Source organism: Ursus americanus, chromosome 12 (assembly GCF_024610735.1).
Source record: "Ursus americanus isolate L20-20 chromosome 12, mUrsAme1.1.p, whole genome shotgun sequence".
NCBI lineage: Eukaryota > Metazoa > Chordata > Mammalia > Carnivora > Ursidae > Ursus > Ursus americanus.
The window spans coordinates 57736801-57751762 of record NC_142138.1 but is presented as its reverse complement, the minus strand read 5'-3'; the positions used below and the strand labels follow the sequence as shown (position 1 = coordinate 57751762).

General features: G+C 51.3%; 1 protein-coding gene across 1 annotated transcript; it reads right to left on the bottom strand.

The window, feature by feature from the left end:
* Positions 1-66: 66 nt before the first annotated feature.
* SYPL2 (synaptophysin like 2) lies at positions 67-13967 on the bottom strand. Its single transcript, XM_045801582.2, has 6 exons — positions 13659-13967; positions 13422-13496; positions 6511-6635; positions 5228-5429; positions 4122-4313; positions 67-2765 (listed from the first exon to the last, which is right to left on the bottom strand). Exons 1-6 carry the CDS (start codon positions 13710-13712, stop codon positions 2613-2615), a joined length of 801 nt encoding a protein of 266 aa, XP_045657538.1. The 5' UTR covers positions 13713-13967; the 3' UTR covers positions 67-2612.
* Between the last annotated feature and the right edge of the window lie 995 nt (positions 13968-14962).

The window sequence follows — 14962 nt, the reverse complement described above, 5'->3', positions numbered from 1 at the left end:
TGCTTTGAAGCACTGTTTATTCAAATGTGTAATAACAAGCACCAGAAAACAACATGCAACATTCTCCCCCCCACCCCGATCTTCAATCCCAGAAGTAAGAGACCTATGATCATGATAGCAGAGGGAACTCAAAATTCCAAAAAGGTCCTTGGTGGGCACCTTGGCAGGGTCAGAGTTTAGTAGGGCAGAGGGCAAGTGCCCTGCCTGTTGGCCTCCTGCAATCTGGAGAAACCAGACACAGTCTCCCACCCTAGGCCGCACTAAGAAAAGCAGTGGTGCCAGCCCTGATTGGAGGGGACATGAGTCCCATGAGGACAGCTCAGCCCTCAGCACTTGGCCTAGCCCAGCCCCCTGGAGGAAGTTAGGTGAACTAGCCTTTCCTCTTAGGGTGGTCATGGAAAGCAAGGCCATAGCCAAAATCAAGGCCCTTCTGGATGAGAACAAGCCAGCCTCTTGAGGAGGGGAAAGAGCCTTCTCTGCTCTAGGGAGAGTTCTGGGCTAGGAGTCCTTGGCAGGAGTGTATACTCACCCCCCACCCTTTCCCTAGCTCAAGGGCCAGTTGCTAACTTCAGCCCCCAAATGAGAACACTTTATCCATCACATTTCAAATAAATTATAAATACATACACAGAATCCAAACAAAGTTCCAGTAAAAGCTGCTCACAGACCCTCACAGGGGCCAGCTTAAAGGAAAATGGTCACCCCTTTGTTCTCTGTGTCTCTGGAGCTGTAGGCAAAACCGTTCCCCCTTTTCCTTGAGTAACCATGGGGACAGCTCAGGACAGAGAGAGGTTCAGACTTAGAAACACTCTCATCCCCATCTCCTCTCTTCCCTCCTCAAATCCCTTCCCCAAAATCTAAAAACAAAATAAAAAACCTAATTCTTTCACTGAAGGGTTCTGGAGCATTTGAGGATAAAAATCTCATACTCCCCCTGTCAAGTGGGGAAACTCTGACCCAAAGAAGAAATGATTGGCCCAAAGTCCGAGATCCTGTCTTCTGGGTACCCCGGTAATATGCACATGACTATGGATGGCGTTTAGGAAGGTGAGAAGGTTGGAGGGGTTGTCTCGGTCCTGAGGAGAAATTGGCACAGGGCACATTCACCTTTGGGATGATAAGTGGGCTAATTGGCACTGGATTGGAAAATGGCTGGATTCTTCCTTCTTCATCCTTCTCTGAGCAGCCCTATGGCCAGGGCAGAAGTGCTTCGAGCTGGGTAGGAGGTGGGTGACCCTTTCCCAGTCAGCACTGACTCTTGGGCCCTGGGGTCCAGAGAGGGACTGAAGGAGGTGTCAGGAAGAGGAGACATATCAAAGACAAATATGGAACTGGGTCCCGAAGTGAAGAAGCACCAATAGCATTGGCCTGCCCTGGACTGAGGTTCGGGTGGGGAGGGAGAGAGCCTGGGAGAAATGGGGAAGCAGGGGAGGAACTGAGGGCAAACCGAGAGGGCATGTCCTTTTGTAAAGGTGAGACAGGGATGTATGAAACAGAGGCCAGAGGAGGAGTTGTGGGATGGGGGGAGATGAGGAAGAAACGGGCCCATCCATCCATGTCCTGGGGCTCTGGGGCAACTTAGCCTCGTGATGGTCCTCTGGGCCCTTCCAAAGTCCCTATCTGGACCCACAGGAATGAAAGGGAGGCCTGGACAAACATGGAAAAAGATCTTGAATGCCTCAGACCCGAGAGGCTGGGGAAGGGAGATGGACGGAGAGGTTGGAGGCAGGGAGGGCTGAATTGGAGATGCTCCTAGACCCCTCATCTTGTGTCTCATACGTGAGACTAAGCCCGAGAAGGAGGACGGGAAGGAAGGTCAGGAGTTTCGAGGGCAAGCACATGTGTAGCGTTGGTAGAAAGCGCCCCAGCCTGGAGAGGTGGGAGGACTGAGGGGACAGAAGAAATGCTTTCCCAGCAAGTTTCCTGGCTTCCATGTCTTGAAGTTGCAACCCAGTTGCAATATATCTGCTCCCCACTGAGTCCAGGCCTCATCAGGACCCTCTACAGAGCTGTTTTCTAGGCTAGTTGGCCTCCTGGGTTCCCACAGGGTGGGCTGTGTGGCTGAGCAGAGGCCAGAGGAAGAAGTGGGAGAGCTTGGGCTGACTGGAGATCGGGACAGACACAAGGCTTAGATGACAGCCATTGAAGAGGGGTCATGGAACCACTGGTGGGCCCTTCATGCAAAGGACCAGGAAGAAGGCTGCCAGCCAATTTCCCCTCCCCCCACTTTTATTGAAGCCGATAGGTTGATAGAAGTGGCTGCTCAGAGCGAGTCTCAGGACTCTGGTCTCCTGCCCCCTGCAGTAGAGGCTCATTCTCAGAGGCTGTAAGGGTACGAGTAAGACCCCAAGTAAGATGCTGGGGTCCAGGCAATAGACAAGAAGCACTGAGCTACTGCCATCCGAGGCTCTGGCCAGAGGAGGGATACGAAGCCACTGGGAGGGCTGCCCGGGTTTCTGACAGCTGATGCCCGCCCATCCATCAGCGACTCAAAGCTCAAAGCCCAGAATGATGGGGGAGGGGAGTTGGAGAAGGAAGAAGAGGGAGGTCCTGGAAGCTGGAGGTGGTTGAAGAGGTGCTGTCCTGTTCGGGAGTAGCCAGGTCGGGGCTGCTTACTGCTTCTCCACTGCTCCCTGCTCAGCTGCGCTCTCCTGGCTAGGGCCCTGGCCCTGGTCCTGGTCCTGGCCCTGCCCGTGCCATGGGGTCTCCTTGAACACAAACCAACAGTTCCCGGCCCACAGGAAGAAGTTGATAAAGCCGAAGAGCTGCAAAGACATCAGGGAAGTTTGTGAGAATGGTAAGGAGGGCATTGTGGGAACAGGGAGGGGGAGTCCCCGTGGTGCGTGGTGGAAGAGGCAGAGGGCTGGCAAGACTAAAATACAGAGAACTGGATGTAGAGTCAGGGTTCAATGCCAATACCCACTAGGGGTTCTCTGGCGAAAGTCTCTAACTGCCCACAGCATGCACCTGAGTTGTAGGTTGGTCGCTAGGAGAATCTGGCCCCTGGAGTGAAGCATCATGCAAACACAGCAAGGAGCAGGGGCTCTAGTGGCACTTTCCACAGCACTGTTCTGAGCGCCTTTTTCAAGGGTGGATGTGACCAGAGCTGTCCAAGGTGCTTCTTTCCTGGGGCTGGACCCAGGCAGGGATATATTCAAATATTTATTCAAAAATACTTAAAAACCCCTCAGCAGGAAGTATTGGGGGGGGGTGTACTGATATCTGCAATTAACTTCAAAATGCATTAAAAATAAGATGGTTTGATGGATGAAGGGGGCAGATAGACACGTGATAAAGCATGTCTAGGAAAATGTTAATGGTACAGTTTAGGCGACAAGTGTGTGGGTGTTCATTGTAAAATTCTTTCCACTTTACCGTATGTGTGAAAAATTTTACAATAAAATGTTGGGGGCTAAAACCTATGAGCAGGGTTCCAGCAAGGTCTCTAGAAGGCTCCCTGGTGTGCCAGTGATTAATTCCCTCAGTTGCTGGCCTTTGGGGAGTTCCAGGCCATTTTCAGGGCAGGGCTAAGGTGACAGGGGCCATTTGAAAAGCCCGAAGCTTCAGCTCTGTGCCAACTGACATGGAAAGACTTTCACATTCTAACAACCGGGATGGCCAAACCTATGCGTACCAGCTGGACCCACCCCTGCCCAAAGCCCCTTTCCTGTCCAGAGGCCTGAGGGACAATGAGCCCCTTCTCTCTCACTCTGGATCTGCTCCCAGTCTTGAGCCCAGCCACAGCCTGTGCTCCCCTTCATATGCTTGCATGCGCACACACACACACACATTGTTAAGAGGCAGGAGGAGTGGGAGGCAGTCACCGAGAGCATGCCTGGATGTGGGGAGAAGGAAAATGGGAAGGCAGAGTACAGAAGGAGGAAAGAACAGGAGGCTAAGTGGTTCTTGGGTTCCTTCCCCCCCAAACCAAAATGTCTTCTCAGCGTCTTCCAGGGGCCAGCAGCCACCCTTAGGTGCAGGGGTCACCCGCTCTAGCTCCAGGGGAGACCAGCTGGAGAGACGCCCTCTCTGTTCCTCTCAGAACCTGCTAGCTGGGACAGGCCTGGGTATCTGGGATAGCACTGCCTCCCCCAGACCCCTTCAGTGGCCTCGGGTCTCACCACAGAGATGTTGGCCAGACCCATAGAGGGCGTGGCCCCAGCACTGCACACTGCTTCCTCTCCGTGGCACACAGACATGGCTGCAGTCAGGCTGGATGGCCGTGTGGCCCCCTTGATGTCCGTCAAGCCCTTGCCCCAGGCGGCTGCAGCTACCAGCCAGAAGAAGGTGAAGGAGACAGTCACACAGAAGTCCTGGGAGGAACAGAGGGACAGGAAATACACTCAGAAAGGCCCCCCTCCCCCGATTGCCTACTTCTCTTCCTCTGGCCATAATGCACTGGGATCCTGAGGTCCCAGGAAAGCTGCCTCTTGCTGTCCTACCCAACACCTGGAGCCTCAGGGAGCCCAAGTCATTTTAAGGAATCTGTTCACTGCCATCAAAGGAGTGCTGCCACCCAGGGCGACCCCTGCCCAGGCCCTCAGAACTGAGGTCAGGCAACAATGTATCAAGGCACCTGCTGGTCACTGTCACCCCCAAACCTAGGTGGCCTAAACTCCCCACTCTGGCCTTCAAGCCTTTCCTTTGATCACCACTGCTCAGCTACCACTGGTGGCAGAGTGAGAGCAGACCGCAGGAGACAAATGGGGTCCTCTAAGGCACCCCTTCCACCTTGCATTCCTGGGGTAACGAGACAGTAGAGGGGGAAGAATATTAATGATAGCTAACACTTATTGAAGCTAACTATATACCAGATATTTTACATGCATTTTCACTCAACTTCCCCAAACACTATGAGATAGGTATTCTTTTATCCCCCATTTTATATTGAGGAAACTGAGGTTTGGAGAAGATAAGTGACTTGTCCAAGAGCACACAGCTAGTAAAGGACTGTCCTGGAATCCGAATCCAGGCAGTCTGACTCCAGAGCCCGCTTCTTGATGCTATTATGCCTTCTGCGAGCACAGCATGTGATGGGGGGTTGGCAGAGGCAGAGTCCTCGGAGCTGTGGGAGCCACAGAGCCTGAAGGGGATGGACAGCAGAGAGCTGGCAGGGAGACTCAGGAGGTTCCACCTCGGGGTGTCCTCCCCCCCTCAATGCGACATCAGTCCCAGAACGCACGTCTCAGTTTCTCCACCCCATCCCTTCTGGCCGATGCCTACTCACCACCAGCGGGAAGCGTTTGTTCTCTGCGTAGAGGCTGTGGAAGCGCAGGTAGACGACCAGAGCAGCCATGGTGTAGAAGAAGGAGAAGATGCCCAGGGTCACAAAGAACTCGGCGGGAGCAGAGAAATCCCCCATCAGGTGCATGGTCTTGGAGGTGGAGTCATCATCGCAGAGGGGCATCTCATACTGGACCCGGTTCAACCTGCAGGGGGCGGGGACAGGGCGGGGTGCCATCCTGAGCTCAGGGCAGTCCTCTCCCTGGGGAGGCAGGGGACTGTCCCCGCCCTGGGAGTAGTCCTGCACTACTTCTTACCCCGGGACTCTTAACAGATCCAAGAAAGGGGGTGTGACGAGAGGAATGTTTCTGGAGGCAACCTTGCAGTCCAGATAGGAACATCCCCAGAAATCGGGTCCAACTCTACCTCCCATTCAGCTGCTACCCACCCTCATCTCCCTTGCCCAGATATGGTGACCGTGTATTTCCAAGTATCTCCAGGGCCCTTTAGGTCATAACCACAATATATATAGTGCATCGATTTCTGGTAGCCAAACCACCAGGGAGATCGGCTTCATTTTGCCCCTGGGAGAGCACAGGCCCACAGTGGCCAGGGTAAGGTTGGACTTGCCCATTCTCAGGCCTTATTTAGTACCCCTCCCCCATGACCCTATATGGGACAAAGTAAGGACGAGGGGAAAATAAAAACCCTGTTACATACAAGAGATAGTTAACCTAACTTGGCTGTTGGTACTAAAAATTTCTGAAAAGGCGAGTCCTGTCCCCAGTTCTCTTCTGAGCAGTTGGGACACCCCTCCCTAAGCTCCCAAATAGCCAGGAAAGAGTATTCTTTTCTACCTCCTGGTCAAGGTGTCTCTCCTTGTAGTCTAGTGTACAAGGGGAGCAGCCCGCATCAACTCTTTAGGATCTAACGAGCTCCCTAACCTTCAAGGGAGGGAGAAGGTTGCTGAAAGTCAGAGAGACCTGACTAGCCTCCATCCCAAACTGCATGGATTCTTTCGGTAGGAACTATGTTACCTGCTCTGGGTTATCTGTGGACTGGAACATTATTATAACAATGATCTATCTGAGTTTCCCTCATATTTTTCTATGGTTAGCGCGTCTGACATTCCTAAAGGGCAGGAAGGACCCAAGCCTTGTAGTTCTATTTGAACCTAGAGTGGCACTCAACAAAAGGTCTTTAGGTTTCTGGAGGAGGAAGAGACCAAGCAGGTCCTGCCAAGCCAGCGAGAGAGGCTGTGTGGGGTCGGAATCGGTTCCCGCTCACCTGAAGGGATAGCCGAACAAAACAATGATGGAGCTCACATCCTTGGCTTCGTTGTTGCAGCGAACTGTTGCCCCTGTCTCCCCGCTGTAGGAGCCGCAGGACCCGAAGGCGAAAATAGCAAAGAGCTGAGGGAGAGGGAAGCCCCTTTGAGAGTCTGAGAGTTGGAAGGCCTCAGCTGGCCAAGGTATATCTCCTCAGAACTACCTTCTGACTCTCAGCAGGTGCGGTCATGAGGGTGGGGGAGGATTTCCTTTCATCAAGTCCCACCTGGGCAGGGACTCATGGCTTCCATTGGCTTCCTGGCCCCAGGATGCCGTGTTCACTGCACCTGAGTGCCGGACCAAATAGCCAAATGAATGAGGTTGACTCGGAGTGGTGTCTGGGAGGGAGACACAGGGAGAGGAAAGAGATAGTTTCCACAGCTCCCCATTGGATGTGGCAATGGAAACGATGACCAATACAAAGCAGTTTAGGCTTTTGGAAACGTCTAGCCTAACGCTGGACCTGAATTTCCTCCCCAAGGGAGAGGCACCCTAGAAATAGATTCCTCTGCAGCAACTGGGATCAGGCATGTGTTGGAATTCCTTCCCATTTCTCCTTTGGGGCTATCGTTGCAGCTTGTTACCTTGTCGCTACCTTTCCTGCCTCACTGGCGGTACCGCTAGACGGGACGACTTCCGCCAAGCCTTCAGAGGGGCCAGGCGGGGAGCTGTGCCAGGCTCTGCCAGCCTAACTCCTCTTCCCCCAAAGGTCCTTTTCCTTGCAGCGACAGTGCTGGCTGCGTCTCTGCTGACAGTCCTGGCTCCAGCCCAGAGAAAAGTGCCTTCCACTTGCCTTACCAGCCTCCACGCTTTCCCCAAGTGGTGTTTCCCTTTGTAATCTGTTGAAGCTGCCATCGCCGTGCTAAGAACCAGAGGCATTTCAGATCGCTTGAATTGTTTTCCTCTCCACCTTTCATCACGTTTTACTAAATCTCCTGTCTTGAGTGAGATGAAATTTCCTTGGCCTATGGTTTTCGAATTTCTTTTTGGGGAAACACACTGGTTAGAAAAGGAGGCGAGAAGCTGGAATCTCTGATTTCCCACATCCTCCGTTCAGGCCCCATTTCCTGCGCACTTACCTCGTACAGGCTTGTACATGATGGAATCTTTCTTAGTAAGCACAGACCTTATTCTGTTAATGATCGTTTTCTGTGTGTTTCTCCGTGTCTTGGTGTCTTGGACATTAAGCACCTAGAAGATAGCTCATCTACGTCCCAGGCTCGCAGCCAGAGTTTAGAATAGAGTTGTGTGCATGTGATTTTGCTAATGCACATAAATGTTATGGAATGAAAAGAGACCTGAGTTAGGAGTTTGGAAAGCGGGGTTCTAGCCCTGGTCCCGTCACTCATTAGATGGGCGAACTCTCATAAAACGCTCCACTCGCTGAGTCTCGGTGTTCTCATCTGCACAAGCACAGGTTTGGGGCAGGCGATCGAGAGCCCTTGCTCTCACTGGATGAGGGTAATGCTCCCAGTGTGCTCTTGGCTGGGCTGGCCAGCAGCTGTGCTCTGCGCCTGGGTAGTGCCCGGCGTCACTGCCCCGCCTTGCATCGCCGGGCCTGGCAGATCTTCTCCATGCTGGAGCCATTGACCCCTCTCTAAGGGTCATAATGAGCACCTCTCTGTTTCCAGGAGGTTTCGTTCAGACAAATAAGAACTGTCTCCATTTGTAAAAAAACATGCAGGAAAGGAGAGAGCATGACTTTCTCCAATGTCTGAATAACCTTGTCATCTGGCCTAATTTATAGAGGCTGAAGGAGAGCCCTGTTTGCTCATGTTGACAGAGCTTAAGAGAAGTTGCCCAAAGCCTCTGCATCATTGCCCTTTATCGACTCCAAGCCTCCTCACTGGCATGGCAATGGCGTTTCTCTAGCTCTTCCTCACAGGAATTCTCAAATTTTTGTCAGCTCTGTGAGCCTCTTCCGGGTTTCTTTATTCCCCTTAGCTTCTGGCCCTCGGAAGTGGACACACAATTAGGGTGTCACATTCTAGGAAGGGCAACACCGTTGGATATATTTTTACCTGTTGGCAGTTAGCTCTATACAGGTCCCCTAAGAAAATAGGTATTCCTAACTTGGGGCAACGAAGGGTCAGTCTGGAGCCTTCTCTTCACCAGCGTTTCCTTGACAGGCACATCTGCAGAAAGATGACACTTCCCGAGCATCGACTGTGTACCAGGCACCGTTCTAAGCACTATCATTGAGTAGTGAACAGAAGAGAAAAAGCTCTGTCTTCGTGGAACTCGTACTCGAGAGCTGTACTATCCGCCATGGTAGCCATGGTAGCCACTAGCCAAGTGTGGCTATTTACAGTCAAATTCATTAAAATTAAATTAAACTAAAAATTCAGTTGCTCAGTCACACTAGCCACATTTCAATAGCCACATGTGACTAGCAGGTACCACATGGGACAACGCAGACGATAGAACTTTACTGTAATCATCCACAATTCTGCTATGTCTAGATGATAACGTGGAAATTTTGAAAATCCTGAACCCTGTTCTATGATCCCCCAAAGAGTGAAATATACCACGAATAGCATTAGTAGAGTTGTATCCCCTTCTCTTCCGATTCTTTGAAAGTCAGGAATCCCTCACCGCCTTACATAGCTCTGTATCCATCAGCATATACAATGAAATCTGAACATTACACAGTCATAGGATGCCAGATAACATAAAGTTTGCGATATGAGTGGAGAAAGGGAAAAATCTGAGGGGAACCTCACAGGTTCACAGGATAGCAGAGCAAAAAAGATCTCAGAGATTATTAAGCCTAATGGTCTCATTTCAGAGGTGGAAACTAAAGTCCCAAAAGATCAAGTGACTCTCCCAAGGTCACATTTAGCTATTGTGAGAGCCAGCCTTAGAATTCACATCTCCTGGGGTGCCTGGGTGGCTCAGTCAGCTAAGCGTCTGCCTTTGGCTCATGATCCCTGAATCCTGGGATTGAGCCCCACATCAGGCTCCCTGCTTAGTCCAGAGTCTGCTTCTCCTTCTCCCTCTGCCCCTCCCCCCTGCTTGTGCTCTCTCACTCTCTCTCTATGTCAAATAAATAAATAAAATCTTAAAAAAAAAAAAGAATTCACATCTCCTGATTCCCTGTCCAGTGCTCTTTCTATTTCATTCATTCATTAATCAACAAACAGTTATCGACCATCCACTATGTGCCAAGTGGGGTGACACAAAGGGGAATAAGACACAGTACCTTCTCTTGACAGTTTACGTCAAGGAAAGAAGTGTCATGCTCAAACAAAGAAACAAACAAACAAACAAAATAAAATTCTGCATCACAAAGTTATTAAGGCTTAAAAAAAAAAAAGAAGAAAAGAAAAGAGAGAGATCTCTCCTATATTCAGCGGGGATTGTAAGGAGGCAGGGAGTAGCCCTGCACCTGGAATGCAGGAGCAGAGAAAGCACCCTGAACCGGGCCCCTCCGCCTTTTGCACCAGATTTGCCTTCTTCCCTAAATGTGCCAGGTGACTGGAACACAGGGAAGAGAAGGAAAGAACTGAAAGCATCCATGTCACCAAACACAAGGGTTGGAGTTGAGCAAACTGCTCAAAAAGCCAAAGAGAGATGGAGTCCCTGAGACAGGGATGGGTTGGGGAGGGAGGACTCTCTGAAGCTCTGATGCCAACCAGCCTTCCTCCTCTTGGACCTGTATTGCTGGGGACAGTGATGGTCATACCCTGCCCTCCATGCCCTCCTCCTCCTGTCTCTGCTTCTCTTTGGGAAAGGTGTCAGAATAACCTTGCCAGTTTGGTGCCGACTTGCTTGATGGCGAGGATCCTTTGAGAACGCTCCCATCCCCAGTTAGTGCAGGGCACAAGGAAGACAAGTTTGCCCCCGAATTTTATCCCTATAGTCATCTCATTGGTTTTATGGACTCTCATGGTACTCTTTCGCATTCCCCACACCAACTGAAATAGCTTATTTTCATTACAGAGACCCCAGAGCCAAGTAAGTGGCTTTGGCAACTCAAAGGTGAATTACCGATCAGGGGTACACCCAGTTAATGATACTATGACTTATTATGGGAACAGTGACTGAGTAATCCGGGAGATTCCTTTGTGCCTTACCCTCAAAGTGAGGATCTGGCCGTGACATTTGAGTAATCTAACCAAAGGACAAGTCTAGCTGACAGTCTGTAGAAAGAAGAAATTTAGGGGAAAGGGGAGGTTTAGGAACAGGAGGAAGGGGAACCAACACTCACTGAATAACTCTGGGACTGCTTGGACTGAATGCTTGGGTGCTCCTATAATCCTCCCAGTGAACCCATGAGATCGATCTTACTCTCGTTTACATATAAGAAACAAAGGCCCACAAAGATTTCGTTTCTTACCCTACGTACTATGGCTAGAAAGCAGAGGAGACTCAATTTAAACAAAAGCCCATCAACCTCAAAATCTGCCTTTTTCTTTCTTTAGGAAACCCGTTCTTTAATAATTGATCCGTACCCATGTTATTTTGCCAGCTTTGTGAAGACTTAGTGAGACTTCAGAATTGGAATTGAGGTGAGATTAATTTCAGAATTAAAAAAAAAAAAAAGACTCAGCCAAGCTCCTAACGAATAAAAGCCTAATATTGCTTTCTTCTTACCAGGATTCCAGCCAAATTGCTTTTGGATAACAATGACAACAAAAGTTTTCAAGCATCATTACAATAAATGCAAGATTTGTGTTTTCTTTTTTTCCTTTTCCAGCCCTCAGGAGCATTTGATGCCCCCAAGAGGGAATGAGTGAAAATCCCAAATGACATTTTCACTGTCATTTCTGGTGCTGGTTCCTGGGCACCTTTACATGAGCTCATCCTGCAGAGACTCAGGCCAAGTGAAATTCACGCTCTGAAGTCAGGCTGCCAGGATGGCAGTAAGAGCAAATCATGTCTCCCTTTGATGCTGCCCTTCGCATGGAGGCTGAGTTCAGAGTCTAGCCCTGGGCCCCTGGATTTCGCACTAAGAGAGAAAGTCATCACCCCCTCTCTAAGAAGTTGAGGATCATAAAAGTCAAATGGGTTTTAACTCTTAGGAATCAGCGCTGACCCTGGGAGGAAACCGGACCATTTTCCTAGGCATTGCTTTGTGCAGCCTTTATAGAAATATGGGTATTGGGGTGGGGGTGGGGGCATTGAGAAAAGGATAGGATTGAAGAAGGAAGCTTTTTCGAATCCCCCCATGAAGGATGATTCCATGGTCTAATAACCTCATTGTTTCCCTGATCCCTTGACGGTCTTTCTCAAATTTCCCTTAGATCCATTTGTCTAGTTTAACGATAAAACTGTACTCTTACGTTTCAGGTTCTGCTCCTCATAATGGCTCCCTAGTTCTGGATGGCAGTCACATGGAGCCTTAATATCATTCTTATATGGCCACCACTGGTACTCAAGTGGTGGGTCAGAACAGGGAAGTGGGGGGGGGGGGAATTGCTCAGTCAGCAGTCTATCCAACTGCTCTTGAGGCGGTAGGGAGAGTGGAAAGTCCCAGAGTTTGCACTTGGGAGCTCCCTGCCTGGCCTGTAGCCCCAGTCAAGGTCTCAGATATCTGGAGATAACCCCAAATGCACTATTGCCCCTGAATTCCAGATCTGATGATTCCCATCCAAACGATGTTTCAGGAATCAGTGACACAGTGCTCACTCTTGTCTCCTGTGAGTTAAAAGCCCTTTAGAACTCAATCCTCCTCAGTCTTAATGGTAACTTATTCCTTAGCTGAATTCTGTGCTGAAAGCACATTAATTAAGTTATTCACACACCATTTGGTGCGTGGATTGTCTAACTTAAATCTTCTCTGTTATAGTGCACTAAATGCTCCCAACAAGTTTTCATGATTTGAAAGAGTGACTGCACCTGTCCACATTCCTAACTTACACTCAGGAGGACTTGGGCACTGGTAAGGACAGACAATATACCAATATCTCAAAGCACCAGTGAGCCAAGGGGATGTATTTCCCCTAGACCATTACAGAGGAAACTGAGGCTATGGGCAAGTGATTTCTTCAAGGTCACAGGGTGAGTCTAATGAAGGGCAATATTCTGGCATACCAACCAACCTGTTTAGAGTAGAAGGGGACCCTAGGATGGTGTGATCAACAGTTAACTAATGTTGGAAACTGAGGTCCAAAGAAGTGACTTGCCCAAGGTCACATAGCTGGAAAAGGCAGGTCCACATCTGAAACCCAGAGCCCCAGCTTCCCAACTCAATGTTCTTTCGTCTTCTACAAGCCCCATCTTGGCCACAGTGTGATTCTTTTTGTCTTAATATTTTTTCTTTTATTTAATCCTTGAGCCATAGACTTCATTCATTCATTCATTCATTCATTCATTCATTCATTCATTCACCCTTTCACCCTGTCACAGGAACCCAGATTATTCTAGAGACCTCAACAGGACAACTGTCAGCCAAGATCCTGTCCCTGGAGCCCACCTTCAAGATCAGCCAGGTCCCAGTGGGTTTGGTGGCAGGATGGTTTCCATCGCCCGCCTCCTTTCCTCCGCTGCCCTCCGTGGCTTTCCTCGTCCTCCTTGTCCTCCTCCCCCCTCCCGCCACCGAGGAGTGGTATGTGCAGGATCAGAGTTCTGGAAAGGTTACACCCAGGTCCTCTCGCCCGGGTGAAATGTGAGCGCCCTGGGCAAGGGCTCCTTGCACATAGAAGGACCGAATCCCGGACTCCGCATGCCTTGCTCCTCGACCTCCTGCCACCAAGTGCTGGAGAAGCAGCCCCAGTCCGCCCCTCCCCCGCCCACCTGTCGCCGCCCCCCACCCTTCCGTCACGGCGGGCCGCAGCACCTCCCCGCCCCCCACTCCGGCCACATTGCTTCGGGTCAGCGTCACAGCCCAGGCTCCCGAAATAGCCCGCGGCTAGAGCATCGACTCACCCACTGGAGAACTTTGATGAAGCCCAGTGGCTCCTCCAGCCGCCGCCAGCGCAACCCCACCAGCAGGCGGTCCACCTGCGGAGACAGGGTCGGCGGGGGGTCAGGACGGCGGGGGACCCGGGAAAGCGCTGGTCCTCCTCGCACTCACACTCGGGAGAGGGGGCGGAATAGGGGTCCGGCCCGACACCCAGGTGGAGAAGGGGCAGTAAGACAGCCCCAGGGGCGCGCGGGGAGTACCTGCTGGCGCGGCGACTTGTCCGCCGCGCGACTCGGGCCCTCCGTCGAAGACATGCTGGCACAGCGGGGCCGGGGCGCAGCGCCGGGGCTCGGCTCCCTGGCCGGGAGGCTGCGCGCACCGCGGACGGGCTGGGGGCTGCTGAGCGGCTGGGGGAGCAGCGAGCGGTGCGGGAGCGCGGGCGGCCGTCGGCGGCCCGGGCTCCAGGCTGGCGGGGTGGGTGGCGGGGGCGCTGCAGCTGGCGCTCGCCGAGGCCGGGACCGCCGCTCTGCCCCTCCGGCTGCAGAAAGCCCCCGAGTCCGATTCAAACTTCTGTCAAACTCGCCAGCGCACTTGGCAGCCGAGTCACGTGGCGTGCGCTCGCGAGCCCTGCTCCCGCCCCCTCGGCCCCGGGTCGGCCCGCAGGGCGCCTTAAAGGGACCTGTGGCCTGGGCCGGCAGTTCGGCCGCGAGAGGGCTCAGGTTCCTTGCCAGAAGCCTCCGGGGCCAGTCCCAAGCCTCACACCGCAGCCGCTCCAACTCGCGGCCCGAGTCGGAACTCGCCGGGACGCCGCGGTTCCTAGTTCATCTTTCCCTATTTGTCTGCCTTTGGAGCCGCTCTGCGCCTTTTTTCTCTTCTTCCACACCACAGTACCCAGAACCTCCGGGATTTTCCTAAAGCATTATCAGTGTTGATGGAAGGTTCTAAACCTGACGATTAACAAACTGCTTGCTTTCAGAAATCTCCGAGAGCCACTACAGAGGGGAAGGGCAGTAGACAGAAGTTGCTCACTTTTTATTCTGCCTAGTTAGGCGTCGGTTTAATTTTTTTAACAACGAAAGGCATCCGTACGGTAGTGACGAAAGTTAGTAATCTTTAGAAAGTATAAACTCATTCTCTTTAAAATAGACAACACCATTTAAATGAGAATGAAAACCGTCTTTGAGGAATAGGGGGCTTCGAGAATACTTGCATTGAAGAGCTAACATTGTTGCCGTGTGGTTGACCTTAAATCGGTCCCTAATTTTCAAAAAAGTGTTTGGCAGGAGCCTTGAGTGAGCACTCGTGAATATTACACATTCGGTTTACTGGATTGTAGGTAGTGAAGGTTAAGGGATTTGTCCAAGGTCACTGAGTGAGCCAGGGGGCGGCGGCCAGCCGGAAACCCGTCTGCGCCTCCGAATAATTGACTTGTAAATATGTATCCTCCCAGTCACAAAGCCATTATTGGAAGTCTCCTCTGGGACTTTAGAATGACTACTTTTTGAACAAACATTTAGCTATTATTAGTACAATTCATTCCCCCACTAAGTGCCTTACCAAGGTT

Coding starts and splice junctions, on each gene's coding strand:
- SYPL2 (XM_045801582.2), bottom strand. CDS start 13,712: ATGTCTTCGACGGAGGGCCCGAGTCGCGCGGCGGACAAGTCGCCGCGC. Junction 4,314..5,227: donor ACAAACGCTTCCCGCTGGTG/GTGAGTAGGCAT, acceptor TGTTCCTCCCAG/GACTTCTGTGTGACTGTCTC. Junction 2,766..4,121: donor GTCTGGCCAACATCTCTGTG/GTGAGACCCGAG, acceptor ATGTCTTTGCAG/CTCTTCGGCTTTATCAACTT.